Source organism: Citrus clementina, unplaced genomic scaffold (genome assembly GCF_000493195.1).
Source record: "Citrus clementina cultivar Clemenules unplaced genomic scaffold, Citrus_clementina_v1.0 scaffold_9, whole genome shotgun sequence".
In the NCBI taxonomy this organism is placed as follows: domain Eukaryota; kingdom Viridiplantae; phylum Streptophyta; class Magnoliopsida; order Sapindales; family Rutaceae; genus Citrus; species Citrus x clementina.
Window position 1 is genome coordinate 26,231,803 of NW_006261964.1, and position 14,998 is coordinate 26,246,800.

The 14,998-nt window shown below is 32.5% G+C and overlaps 2 protein-coding genes across 2 annotated transcripts; both read right to left on the reverse strand.

Moving 5' to 3' along the window:
* LOC18031881 (putative lipase YOR059C) lies at positions 1–4,817 on the reverse strand. Its single transcript, XM_006421474.2, has 10 exons — positions 4,315–4,817; positions 4,022–4,089; positions 3,703–3,773; positions 3,325–3,567; positions 1,889–2,052; positions 1,725–1,780; positions 1,533–1,585; positions 1,320–1,440; positions 893–990; positions 1–359 (listed from the first exon to the last, which is right to left on the reverse strand). The coding sequence occupies exons 1-10, from the start codon at positions 4,449–4,451 to the stop codon at positions 288–290; spliced, it is 1,083 nt and encodes a 360-aa protein (XP_006421537.1). The 5' UTR covers positions 4,452–4,817; the 3' UTR covers positions 1–287.
* Positions 4,818–12,954: 8,137 nt separating this feature from the next.
* On the reverse strand, positions 12,955–14,604 carry LOC18031290 (berberine bridge enzyme-like 15). The gene has a single exon (XM_006421476.2). It carries the CDS (start codon positions 14,602–14,604, stop codon positions 12,988–12,990), a length of 1,617 nt encoding a protein of 538 aa, XP_006421539.1. The 3' UTR covers positions 12,955–12,987.
* Between the last annotated feature and the right edge of the window lie 394 nt (positions 14,605–14,998).

Genomic DNA, 14,998 nt, shown 5'->3' on the forward strand with positions numbered 1-14,998 from the left:
TGATACAAATCCATTGTCTGAATTTATTGACGATAGAGTTCACATGTACAGACAATCAAATAACGAATAAACAAAATTTTCGTATTGCGGATTTAGACACGATTTTCTTTTTCTTAACCAATCTCTGAGATTTGATCGCATCCACCCTGCACTCCATGAAATCTCAGAAACAACATGATAATCGTTAGGAAGGAATTATATATTAGTAGCAATATTCTTCGGATAGCTTACTTAAACGGAGCTTGCACCCCTGGATTTCATGTGTTACTTCTGACATTCAGTGACTACTAAGTAAGAAAATGATCAATCATATGATGTATGACATCTGCACCTTCCATATGCACAACTTCGTCTTTGACCTGCGATGAGTAGGAATTTGCCTCTCAGAAGGACAAGTAATTTCAGATTTTATATGTTATATTGTCCATCTTTCACCTAACTGACCAACTGCCAAGTGGCTACAATAAAAATCTGTCATTTTGCAAAATCATGAACTCTCAGGTATGAACATTTGAAATACAATCGAGTAAATATCAGGAAATATGGTTTCTATTATAAAATCATCATTCTAGGGCAGAAAATTGAAATGTCATTCCCATCCCTCCCCTCTCCCCTTATTTCCATCACTTGCAAGAGATACCTAATCATGAATGTAAAAGATTGACCTGAACACTTCGATTTTAGCGTTTAAGAGACAACATTGTTATCCACGGAACCATAAAATCAAACTGGAAACACAAAGTCAAAAACCATAAAAAGACAGCAGAAGAATTTTCATGCATTGTCAAATGTGTCTTGGTAATAGCCCGCAGGCACTCATGTGCAGTGAGTGAGTTTACAAGCACACATGCATGAGCATGTCCAATTGCACATGCAAGAGGGAAAGAGTTACCTGTATAACACTATGAGCAGCAAATCTTTGTCTGCAATTATGAAAGCTAACATCTATCTTTTCCCATGAAACACGAGATAGGCCTTTCACCAGTTTCTCTGCACAATATAGGCCAGCGAGAAATAGTCAACAAAACATCACTGGATATTGTGCTTTTCTGAGCAATAATTGTAGCCAAATCATAACCACAGATTAACATTTTCAATGTTATTAGCGACTGGCCCAAAAAAAAAAAATGAACAAAGTAGTGGTCAACTAAATGAAAAAAACTTCAGAGCCACAACAAATGAACTATGAAGGAATATATATTTTCATTAAGCAAGCAGGCTAACCTGACATAAGTCACATAACAAAGGCAGACAGAATAAACAAATTAAATTAGACAAAACTGTAATTCCTTCTCAATTAAAATTTTAAAATGGCAGACCTTCAATCTTATCACTGCCATCATCTTCCATTGAACTAATGTCAAGCTGCTCTGCATCACAGGCCTTGCAATGTTCATGGTGCACAATATGTGGATATTTTTCATCAAGTGAATCTTCCCACTGTTTAACAAAAAAGACATCTTTCTTGTTATAATCCCACCAAAAGGTTGGAAACTGGAACTAAACATACAAATTCAAATAGATAACAATACCTTCGGTAATTCACTATTACGTCTTATTGATGATGTTCTCCACCCAACAATATCTATATTGTAGTTGATTATGGAAAACAATAGAAAATCAATTTAACAAAAACATGAAAAGTATGAAAGTGCAAAGCTACACCATGACCAAGCAAATAAACAAATTAGATAATAACTGCATAAATCAGAAAAACAGGATACGGTCGTAGCACGCATTTGAATATGCCACCCGACGTTTGAACGCACGCAGTGCAGACCTACATAATCGATCATATGAATGAAAACCCACAAACAAAGGCATCCCAAAACTTTGTAGTTCGTAACTATGAAACAATATAACAAAGAGGTAAAACAAGCATGCATACATGAAGTAATTTTCATCTTCATCTTCCACCATGCGTCTGAGCAATGGAGGCCTTCCCTCATCATTATCATTAAGAAAAAGGTGTCGACCTGTTCTTCTAAATATCAAGTGAATGACAAAATTCGCAGCTTTTTCGAAGGCAGTTACACCAAACAGAAATGGCACCTGAAAACATATACCAAATTTTTCAAGGACTGCAAATGAAGCAAGTAAACACAATTGAAATATTTCCAACAAGATAATTTTTAATTTAGCAGAATATAGAATCAAAACAGCAAGGAGTAGGTGGGGGACTGCTATCCACTCGAACATTGAACCAAAAATCTACATTTGACTTAAATTCCACATGCACAGAACCTGGGGCAAGGATTTATTGAAACTAAGCTGTGGGTCATATTTGGAATAATTTCATGGCTATTACAAATCTAGAGTAAGTGCCGATCAGCACAAGGGGCAGAATTTATTATTTTAGTTTTATTGCCCATGGTAATGCATGTCCCTGAAACAAGATATAGCGTACTTTAATTTTTTCACCCTATGGCAAAGACATCAGTGAGGTAATTTCTTACCCCAATAAAACTAAGTTATAAAAGTCATTTGAGCACTTTCTGAACTGAAACAAGATAACTTGTTTTTTTCTGATTTGATGAATTAGGTAAGAAAAAACATTAAATCAAATTTGTCAAGATAATTTGATTCAAAGTTCAATATCTTCTATCACATTTCTTTGCAATGCCCCAAAACAGGAGGAAAAAATTTCCTGGACAAATTTTTGTCAATTTAACAGCTCAGTTTGTAGTGCCCAAATGCATATTCTCCAAGGTTATTATATTGACAACATAAATTAGTATTCACCAATGAAATACTTCCAAAACTAGATCAAGTAAAACAACAAAATTTGAGATACTAAGTAAACTCGCAGGATGAGATTCTTGTGTTCCCCCTTTAAATTTAAAGATCCTTTTATTCATCTAGTTAAATCTCAAGCATCCATGTTCTCTGGTCGACAAATTATGAAGATTGGGAACAACTGAAACAAGATATCCTCATCAAGCAAGGTTAGGAACCAAGTTCCCATCCTCCTGCCCAAAAGATTTGTAAATAAATTCATTAACATGTCCAAGGAACCCCTCCCTTAAGTTGTCACTTTCAGCCAGACTAATTCAGAAGGATCCTACACTACACCCTTGATGCAGTAAATAGCCCATACTAAAAAAATCAGCGCTTCAATGGAACAATTCAAATACTACCACATTCTTGCCTCCAATAGAAAATAAAACAAGCTCCCTATCTCTCACAGCCATCCCAAATGATTCTATGAGCTATAATTTTCCTTCACAAAGCTTTCTTAAAGTATGTTTTTCGTTTTGTGTTCATGAAATTTGACTTTAATGAAGAAATGAATCTAAGTTAAAACTGTAGAGATAAAAAGCATACCTGCTTATTACCCCTTGAACCAAGATGAGGTGTAGCAACAGTGATGAAGTTAATAGCCTCTAAGCCAGCTATTGTACCCCTTGAGTTCTCTGATGATGTATCAGCTGATGAATCTTCTCCATTCTCTATCTTAGGAGGTCTGTACAGTTTCCCGATTGCATATCTTGCCACTAAACCTCCAACGGAATGTGCAACAAAGGAGATTTTCCGCAGATTTGGCTTTCTTTCAATCACTTCATGGACCTAGAATTCAAGCATTCTGTTAATACCAAAACAGAGTGTGAAGTGGATACTCTTGCGTAAAAGGTAGATAGACTTTTTGAATTCTAGGTGAATCCACTTATGCATGACAATCCATAATAATAACAAAAAACCAACCTCCTGTGCCAAGCGCTCGCCCATCACATCCACACCATCTAGAGTCAGCTTAGACATGTTTCGTTCACTACCTACAAAATGTATCCAACAAATGTTATGAAAGCTTAAACACCAATATTGCACTAGTTTTACATGTAATAGCTTGCATGCTCTAGAAGAAAAGATCATTTTGCCATGCGATTGCACAAATGACAATTAGTTAGCACTACGACTTGCAGTACCTACCCAGAGACTGTCAATAAGCACACAAAAAAGCATCACATTCGCAAAACTTCCCAATCAGTTTATGATACATAATGCAGATATAAACAATCCTTACAGTGCACAAAAACTTTATCAGGCAGTCTCTTAACGAACTGCTTAGCTCCAAACTTCCAATCTGAAGAACTGCTTAATCAAAAAATACAATCACATATCAATAAATAAACTCAGAAAAATTCGAGCTGATTCGATTACTATGATTAAGCGTAATTGACTTTTCACTTCTCATTTATAGACACGCTGTGTCATTTGCAGTCAAAGATAAATCCTAAAAACAAAAATATTCATAAAAACTGTTCAAAAATGGAAAATTCAAATAAATAAAATAAAATAAAATATTAAAAATCTGACCTTCCGAGGATACCATGGACCATAACAACGAGATGATCAGCAGAAGAAGAATCTGAGTCCTTACAGCTCCAGACATCGCAGCTTCCATTAACCGACTCTTTAGAGCAAACTCCGTTCTCTACGGTGCCGTTCTCCATCGTGAGTACAATTCACTAATTACAGCATTTGATTATTAAATAATCAGAGTGATAAAGAAAAATGGAGATCTGAAAATGAAGTGTTTGGGAATTCCGGAGATTCTCGGGAAATTTTTTGGGACAGAAAGTGAGGGAAGATGAAAAGAGAAAGGTGGGAGAGTTGGTTATGACTTTCAGAGATATAGAGAGAGAGGCCTCAAACTCAAAGCGAAGGTAAGGAGAATTAGAAACTACGTTGCCGAGATTTTTTTCAGATTTTAAAAATATTAATTATGATGTCAGTTCGAGCAAAGGCTGAAAACTCAGTTGTGTTCATGCGGTTTCGCACAGTTAAGTATTCATATGACGCCACGTAAGCAATAACCGAGATGGCATTGCGTATCCAAACACGGTTAAGTAATCATATGCGGTTCCTCTTTTTTATTTTTTTAACTCTCTCTCTCTCTCTCTCACACACACACACACACACACACACACACACACACATATATTTGATCCGTTCTAGTAGAAGAGAAGCCTTTTTCTATTTAATTTTTTAATTACAAAATTCATAACAATTTTAATGAAAGACTTCGATCTATTGTGAGAGTATAAATTCACCATTCCATCTTCGGATAATCAACAAAGGAATATATATTAAAATGAATATAATTAAGATCAAAATAGAAAAGTTGCTATAAATATATTATTTTATTAAAAAAAATTTCAGCAAAAAAATAGGTTATAAAATTTTGATAAATGACCTGAGAAAAATATAATATTTTGATAAAAAGTAAGTTAATTGATAATTATCTTAATATTTTAAGCTGTTTACATGTATAATTATTATGATGATTTAGTTATGTTATTTTAAAGTAGAGTGTCCCTTTATAACCACATGATCAAGAGTTATAATAAATTTTTTATCATTTATCATTTTGCGTGTGTGATTGAAATTCGTGCTCCACCGTAGATCTCCTCTAACATAGTCATAGCCTTATTATGATATTTTAATTTCTCTATGCCTTCATTAAAAATTTGTAACTGTGATTTATTGTTTCCTTTTGATTTTTGAAAGTTATATACGAGTATTGATGACTGGCTAATGAGGCCGTCACGTAGAGAAGCTTACAGAAGAAAAACGAAATGCAATTTAAAATAATTTCGCAAGCGCGTCCAATTGTGTGGGCGCGTTTACAGTCGGAATAACGGTAGTTTGTGTGAAAGGGAAAGCTGATGTTGTACAGGTGTAGTATAAAACATAAATTACTCGCTTTATCGAACCGACACCTTTTGTAACTCATTAATTATGACAGAAAAATCAGTCACATGCGTCTCAACTTTTTCTTTTTAATTATTGTTTATTTCGAAAAAAAATACCGACATAATTGAATAAGTTTTTTTTTTTTTTTTTGCCACGGCTGATGTTCTTCTATTTGTCACCATCCGACGTTCGGTTTTTCAATTGTTTGCGTTATTTTTATTGACTTTTTGGTTTTTTACAATTATTTCATGTAAAATTTATAAATCTTGTGATGTTTACAATAAAAGATCCACATAACCAACAACTCTGCATTAGTATTGAAATATCTAAAAGTTAAAACGGATTGAATTTTTAAGAGTTTTTCAATGTACAAGGCTGCAAAATCTTTTATTTGAAAGTGTCAATGTCTGTATATATATATATGTAAGTACGTAACACACACGAATAATAATATATTTATAAACTCTTATATAATTTTTTTTTTTACAAACTGATATGACATAACTAAATTGATTGGATTGAATATTTCTTAATTTATATGACTTACTTTTATTATTTTGTATTTTTATTAAATTAATATGTGTCTATGTATGTGTGTGTGTTCAACGCCCTATTTAGTGAGTAATAACGTTCACATTATGCTAAATAATACTATTTTTAAAAAATATTTTGATTATTCCACAAACTTAAATACTATTTACAAAGAGTTATAAAATTGTGTCATGTATTCATATACTTAATATATAGTAGCACTAATACTCATTAGATCAATTTTATATAATACAAAAAGATGGATCGTTGCTTTTGAATGTTTCGTATAAGACAGCTATAATCACCCAAGGGAAGGGACACCCCTTCCTAAAGAAAAGACTTCTAAGAGCCTACGGCAAATGGATACAACCACAAGGATGCTTTCCCCCCCCGACAATCAATCTCTTTCACAGAAATGGCGTGGCATAAAAAGGAAAATAAGGGATATTTATATTTTTTTAAATGTCAGTTCACATTTTACACCAAGTTTAGCATTTTACCGGAAAAACTTATGTAAATGTAAATAATACAAATACCGAGTATACCTTTATTATTATTAATATTTTGTTTGGTAGGGACTCTTCAATTTCACAAGGAAAAAGAAAAATGAAAAATGAGATATTTTAGGATAGAAAATTTTGTACCTTACACGTGGCAATGCCCGATTAATGTTAAAGAAAAAATAATTAAGATGACGGCTGCAAGGTAATATTCAATATTAAGTAGTGATTTGCTCAAGATGCCGCCGGTGAAATCCCGTTCTGTCAAAGGCCCGGCCTGATTTTCAAATTACATTTTCCTTTTGGAAAATCCTTACGCGATTGACCAAAAATTTGTCTTTTACGATTTTTTTTTAATATATGATGGTTAATAATTTATTAAACTAAAATAATTTTAAAAAATTATTATAAGCGTTTGATCCTTGAAAATAAATTTAAAATTTAAAATTCAGTAATTCGTTTCTACAATCGATGTCATGATATTTAATTGTTCACAGTAATTTTTCATAATTTATTTAACTATTTTATTATCTAATAAATGAATGTTAATATATTGTTAATATAACTTTAGATCTAGACCGTTAATAAGGACATCAACTCTGATTATGATTGATTAGATTATCCAATGGTGAACTGTCAAAATGATTTACATCATCAAACTCCTTCAAATGCTATTGCTAAACCAATTTATTAATCCTCTTAATTTTTTTTTTGAGTAATGATGATACATAAATTATTGTACAAATTTATATTATATTATTTTTATATTTTCATCCAATTAAAAATTTTATATCACATCAGCCTGTAGAAGTAATTTTATACAAGAATTTGAAGCTCTATTATTACTTTGTTTTTAATAAAAAAAGAATGAGTAAGTCCAAATCAATTGTTAAGTGCTAACTCCCTTAAAATTTGAATTGGGTAATGGGGAATTAATAAGATAAATAAAAGTGCTTGAATATCACTCTTCTAAATTCTACGTGGCCAATCCACTTAATTAAAAATTATTAGAAGTTAAAATTTTCTTGCCTCACCTACCACATAAGAATTGGTCATCTCGTAAAGAAAAGATAACACTGCAATACATATCTTGGAAGCTACAAGAAATTAACACCCATTAGATACAATTTCTAAAGCTAGAATAGCTTCTAATGAATAATTAATATTTGATAATTGGTCTGATAATTATAAAGTCAATGCCTTAGAAGCTACAACCATCCATGCCAAAAATAAATTATTCTGAAATTCCAAGAACGATAAATTAAAGCAAACAAATAAGACCACAAGCCTGGCACAGCCTAGCAAAAATGGACAATGTTGCAAGCAATGTCACATGCCAAGTTATTGAATATCAAAACTTCACATAATTGGGTAAAATGTAGGTCCATTTTTTGCTATGTTTTTATCATCATATTTCAATGATTTCCCTTTGTTTTTTAGTGCATTTTGATATAAAATAATTATTTAATTATTATCAACGTCTATGGAGAGGAACTGTGAAGATCTAAAGACTTGGGAAAAGGACACACAGCGTATCCGAAATTGGCTGCAAATTTTTCGTTGTTATTGCCTAGTTTATTGTCATTAGTCTGTGGCTTAATCCACTCTTGTCAATTATAAGAGGTCCTACAATAAAAGCTGCAAGAAATAATCAATGCGTTATTTCTTATCAAAATCTTATATAAGAATTAAAAAATTATTTTCTAATTAATTAAAAACTATACGATCAAATTCTTGAGATAACTACATAAAATTAATAAGTATGAATGTTCTTAAGTTTTTAAAAAAATTAAAAAGTTACAAAAAATTACAAACTCTAGTACAGTGTTTGTACTTTTTTATTGATCTTTATCTTTTTAAGGGACAAAATTATGGTGCAATTGTGGCGCCATACCACAGTTGCTCCCAATATAACTGGATCCAATAGTTGAAAGTAACTGTGGTATGGTACTACAGTTGCACTATAGCTGAACCCATTTTTAAGTATTGTATTATAACGCCACGTGGCATAAAAACTTTTTCAAAAATTAACTATCTATAGCTACATCAGAACCGTAACACAATAAAGAATCATTTATAAATTATTTTTTTTAGAAAATATTTGGAGCAAAAGCATTTTTTTTCCAAGAAAACACATGAATTTTTTTTCGTCCTAAAGCGTGAAAATGTTTTCAAATAAATAATCCTATCAAATGTTATTTTAGAAAGATTATGAAGTTCTTTTTTTTTAAAAAAAAAGGATTAAGACTAATTATCAGTAGCTGGATCAAGAATGTAAAACTATAAATTATCATTTATATGTTATTTTTTCAGAAAAATATTTGTAGCAAAAGCAGTTTTTCAATAAAACAAATGATTTTTTTTTCCTAAAGCACTGAACATTTTCAAATAAATAATCCTATCAAATGTTACTTTAGAAAAGATTTTGAAGTTCTTATTAAAATAATAATAATAATAATAATAAAACACTTTTATCTATGTCAATTAACTACTACAAATCAAGAAGAATGAATACGCGTACTCTTTTCTTTTTAAAAACAATTAAGTGGAAGCGTGGAACCAACAATATTCTTGTACCCATGCAACCCAAAGTGTACATCATTACTTGGTAAAAATATTTGATATTATTTGTGGGTAGATGTAAACGTCTTCAAAAGGGCTCTCTTTTTTGCTGCCCCCGTGCTTCCTTTTCAATCATCAAGCAATGAAGCAGAGGATTTCATCCCCAAACGTGGACCTAAAATGGTGCTCCACTAAGCTATTGCTCATTCCAACTTTAAAGAAAAAGAAAAATAAAAGAAAGAAAGCTGTTTATTGAAACCTACAAGTCACCCCCAACAATGCTTGAAAGTCTTAAAACGAAAAGAAAAATTGATGCTCCACTATGAGCAGAATTTTCCTGCTAGCCAAACGAGTCTGTGTTCCTTCTTTTCATTGATTTTTCTTTTATTTTCTTCCACAACTTCTTTTGTTACACCAATCAGCTAATAACATGTATGCCACGCTGCACCGAGCCGCCGACTAAAAGCAGGAGGAAAAATATTATGTAATTATGAAATTACACCTGTTTCGGGTTGAAAGAAATTTAAGGAGAAAGTTCTATGGAAAGGATTCCTTGCATTGCGTAATCCATTTTAAACATTTCTGGACCATCTATATATTAAGTGAAATTACAACATTGCCCTCCAGGTTCGGCTGCTTTACGTTACGTCGGGATAACGTACCCCATTTTTATCATTTTGCGGACTAACACTTTATACGTGTGAGAAAATGAAAAAGAATTTTATATTACACCGTGAATTTTATTTTCAATAATAACAAAAATGAAAACTCAAAATATATATCTTAAAAATCAATGATATTAAGGAATATAAGACAAAATATTTGGTTAAAAAAAAACTTATATACCAGCTGGCAAAGCAATCACAGATAATATAAATAAGTACAAAACACCTGATGGACAAAAAAAACCCAGCAACGCAAATTGAAATTTTCCTCGAGAGGGTTTGGCCCAAGCAAATTCCAGAAGCCCAAATTGAAACCGGATAAGCATTTTTGAAACCCAAATGCAACCACAGTGGGTTTCCTTTATCCTTTGTAAAGGGGGCCGAACCGCCGAACATAGGTACAGCACGAGTGGTGATAGGTGCTAAGTGATAAGTGATAAGTTAAAAACCCCTCATACAGAGTGGGGCTACTTGAAATTTTGAACCCACCAAATTCATCTTCACATCTTTTTTTTATTAAATAAATTTATTATTAAAACTTAAAATTTAAAAATCTCAAAATTAATTTTCACTAATCTTTTTCTTTGTTAACATGACAATTTTATAGTCTTTCACTACTCGCACATTCCACAAATTAAACTCTTAATTCAATCTCTTTTGGATTTTTTATTTTTTATTTTTTTACCTTTCTAGGTAAACTATAATCTACATTTCATGCTTTTTGTATGTAAGAAATTTTTTTTCCCTTGATGTTCACTAACTTTTGTAGTTGGCAAATATTAGTTTCTTGATATTCATTAATTTTCATAGCTGAAAAAATCCGGTGATATTCATTTTTGAATTATTAGTTTTGATCCTCTTAATTTATGATAGCCTATAATGAAACAAATTATTTATAGTTTGTGGTTAAAAGAAAATATATGAAAGAATTTATGAGACTTGAGAAATTGAGAATGAAAAGAAAGAAATGGTGAATTAAGTAATTTTATGAAAAAAATTATTTTAATAATAAAAATTCTTAATTAAAAAGAGAGTGTAGCGAGAAAATAGATGGATTCAAATAGCTTCACCCACCCTATCTTAGCAACCCAGTAATCACTTCTATGTTAATACTCATTTTATCCTTATAGGAAATTATTAAAAAGGATAAATAGCTTTAAGTTTTTTTTACAATTTCTAGTCTCTTAGATTTAAAACAAACAATGGTTGAGATTTTTATAGATAAAATGAAATGGTTTATGTTATTAATTCAATTATTATTATTATTATTTTACTTTCTCTTTCTCTCATCATCTCTTATCTCTTTCTCGTTCATAGCTATATATCATCTCTTCTAACTGCAACTTTCATATAATCTTCTACGACTTTCTTTTATTTATTATGCCCCAATTGCAATAGAAAAAAATCAATTTTTTTTTTTATTCATAAACATTCGGTCAAGCATAGAAGACGTTCATAAACATAAACTTTGAATTTATTCTTTTAGATGATCGCAATCGCTTTTAAAATCTATGGTAAATTGCTAAAAGCAAAAAATCCTTAAAAAAAAAGGAAGAGAAAGAATATCAAAGCTAATGAGCAAAATTTTAAATTCTTTTCATGCAATGGGGAGAAGAAAAATGATAAAAATTATTATAATAAGGATAAGGTGGGGATTAGACAAGTATATTGAGAGAGAATAATAATTTTTAATGGAGTTAATTGAAGAGTAAAGGCTGATGAGATGTTTAAGGAAATCAAATATCACCGTTCATACATAATAATAGGTTAAATTTCAGTGAAGGGACATTCTAAAGAGTGGGACTATAAAGGGCAAGTTATAAATCTAAATAAAATTTCATGTTTCTCTTTAAAAAATGAAAAAAAAAAATTCTTTCTCCCAAAACTCTTTACCCACACCTGGACTCATACATACGCATTATATACTTTTTTTAAAAAAATTTTACCAGAGAAATTGTTATTTTGAATAAGAGCATTTTTATAGTTAATGTGAGTGCTAGTAGCATTAGGAGATTTTTCAGTATTATTTAATGGGGTTTACATAAAAATGAGGTCTCAAAACACTTTGGAGATAATCAAACTCTACTCTAAATTTGGGAGCAGGCCCCCACTCAGGCCACCATATGATAATTCCACCTTTGGACTAATGTATATCGCAAAATTTATTTACCAACATTTTGATGATAATTCGGAGAAATTTTTAGATGGATCGAGTATACCATGTTACATACACTAGTGACCGATCTAATTGTATATCGTAATAATCGCTATGTTTGTATGTTTAAAACAAATATATTAGTTGAATAAATTTTTTCATATAATATATATATATATATTAAAAAAAAAACTAATTTACAAACACTACTATATCGCTTCAATGTTTCATCATCATAATCATCATCTTTATTATTATAATTTTCATTATTATCTTTATAATTTATTGGCTATCGGCGTCGGTCCTACAAAAGATACGAAACGATTCATGCGCTTCTCTCACCTCCATTTTTATTTTGTAATTGTCACAATCTTCCTCAACTTCTTCTTCATTTTCATTTTTAGTTTATTTTGGAAAACAACAACTACACTATTAAAATTATTTATTTATTTATTTTTTCGTTAGGCCAAATCAAATGTCTTAACATTATTGCCGTTGAATAACCAAAAAATTCACGTGTGCCAATCAAATCATACCGCAGCAATCCATCCTCATCAGCAAGCACTATCATAAAAAATAGGCTGCTAGAACCAAGCTCGAAAATATAGCAGAACCTATCTTTGTGCATCAGTAATGTCGAAACCGAGTTAAAAAATTTGCTTCAATAACATAATATTTATTTTGAAAGAGTTCTAAGAAGAGGTGTCCACCACTTGATCCAAAAATGATCCATCAAAAAGTTTTAGGCATGTGGTACAATGAGATGCATTCAGAGTATGATTGTAGTAAGCAGACCAAATTAAAATCCGGATTACTAGTTAAATAAATAGAAATGTGATCCGGTGGAGATTTAAAAGAGGAAAAATAAAAGTCGTACCAATCAAGCAGTGGAGTGCTCCAACTCAAGTGGAACTGGTGGAATGCTTTGTTCATGCCTGAAGATGTTATCAGGATCAACTTTGATCTTCACTCTGACCAATCTGTTGAAATTATCTTTGAAATACTTAGTACCCCAAGCACTAGCCTCAGTGTAGCTTGTGTTAAATTTCTTGTTGATACCCAAATCAAGATCCCTGTAATTCACGTATGCAGCTCTGGGGAACATTGAAACATAAGGAGTCATGTAGTCATATAACCTCCTTATCCACCCAATATGCTTTGTTGCATTCTTTTCGTCCCCATCTTTCCAGGCATTCATGTACTGGATTGTGAATATGTTCCCCTTTCTATGAGGGAAAGCAATCTCAGCTTCTGAAATCTTGCTCATTATTCCACCATAAGGATTCCATAATATTATTGGAATATCTTCTTCTAGTACCATTTTCCATAGCCCTTCAAGCACAGTTTCGGGAACGGGCTCTTGGACAAAGTCTAATTTGGCTTTGAAATAGTTCTTTCCTAAAGACTGTACATCAAGTAGAATTTCAGGTTCCGTGTTATTTGGGTAGCCAGCAAAGTAAAGCACTGACCTGATCCAGCTTGTTTCAATGCAATCGTTTCGCGTCAATCCCAATTCAGGAAACCTCTTATGGATTACCTGGAGGAGCCTCTCAGAGTCACCAAGAAACAGGGCATTGTATGATGTTGTTACAGTTTTCTTGCCTTTTGGGCCTGCATTTGCCAATTGTATGATGACTCTAATGAAGAGATCCTCATCAAGCTTATCCGCAACTTGTTGCCATTTGTAAAGAATCTTTGTGGCACCTTGTTCCAGGGCCTTGCTAACCGTAAAAACTGTCACAGTTGCTGGCACAGGAACTAGTTTTACCTTCCAGGCAAGAATGATTCCAAAGCTACCTCCTCCGCCGCCTCGAATAGCCCAAAATAAATCTTCGCCCATGGCTTCTCTGTCAAGAATCCTGCCACTAGCGTCCACAATTCTTGCATCAACAACATTGTCAGCAGCAAGGCCATATTTTCTCATCATGGTACCATAGCCCCCTCCTGTGATGTGCCCTCCACTGCCTACACTAGGGCAAAGACCAGCAGTAAAGCCCTGAGTATTGCTTTTCTCCGCAATTCGGTAATACAGCTCACCAATTGTGGCACCGGCCTGAACCCAAGCGGTTTTATCGTTAATATCAACTTCAATGGATCTAAGCTTGGCAAGGTCTAAAAGAAAGAAAGGTGTTTCAATTTGTGATACATAAGAAAGGCCCTCATAATCATGGCCTCCGCTTCGAATTCTTAGATGAATCCTTAGATCTCTGGAGCAGATAACGGCTGCTCGGACATGGGATTCATTCAATGGAGTGAATATAAACTCAGGCTTTGGCATCGAAGGCACCAAGTACCTAAGGTTTTGAGCAGAAGATTCAAGGACTGACAAAAATGAAGAGTTGTTTGGAGTGTAGAAATTTGAAAAAGGAATGTAAACCTCGGAATTAATAGTGAGGCATTTGATAAAATTATCTAAAACTGAGATTGAAGTTGTCCCTGAAGCTGATAACAGAAGAACTGAAATCAGTCCCTGAATGCACTTGCTTGAAGGCATCATTTCTTTAGAAGTTCTTTTAGTTCAGGAATTAAGAGCTTGAGCAATCATATATAATTTGGCTGCCTCTCCATTAATCCACGTGTTTGATGTACCATATTAAAAATTTTTCAAGAGGGCCGGAAGATAAAACTAAGCGAAGAGAGCTGGGCAATACCTCGTGGGGAGCAGATAGTAAATTTTGTTCAAGGTTTTTTTTTTTTCCTTAACCACGAAGTATTTTGAGGAGGGTTCTAACTGTGAGAGACACCTTTAAACCCGTACCACAATTCAGATTAGAAATCTCCACTTGAACTAGAAGGCACAGATTCTCCCAACAAAAGCGACTTCCTAACTACTCGAACTGAGGAACAAACTCAATCAAACCACTTAAGTAAATTCCATTGTCAGTGAAACC

What these genes read in the sequence shown, in the direction of transcription:
- LOC18031881 (XM_006421474.2), bottom strand. Translation starts at nt 4,451, where the DNA reads ATGGAGAACGGCACCGTAGAGAACGGAGTTTGCTCTAAAGAGTCGGTT. An exon ending in GTTCAAGGGGTAATAAGCAG is followed by an intron (nt 2,053 to 3,324) that starts GTATGCTTTTTA and finishes ATATGTTTTCAG; the next exon opens with GTGCCATTTCTGTTTGGTGT. An exon ending in GTAATAGTGAATTACCGAAG is followed by an intron (nt 1,441 to 1,532) that starts GTATTGTTATCT and finishes TTTGTTAAACAG; the next exon opens with TGGGAAGATTCACTTGATGA.
- LOC18031290 (XM_006421476.2), bottom strand. Translation starts at nt 14,604, where the DNA reads ATGATGCCTTCAAGCAAGTGCATTCAGGGACTGATTTCAGTTCTTCTG.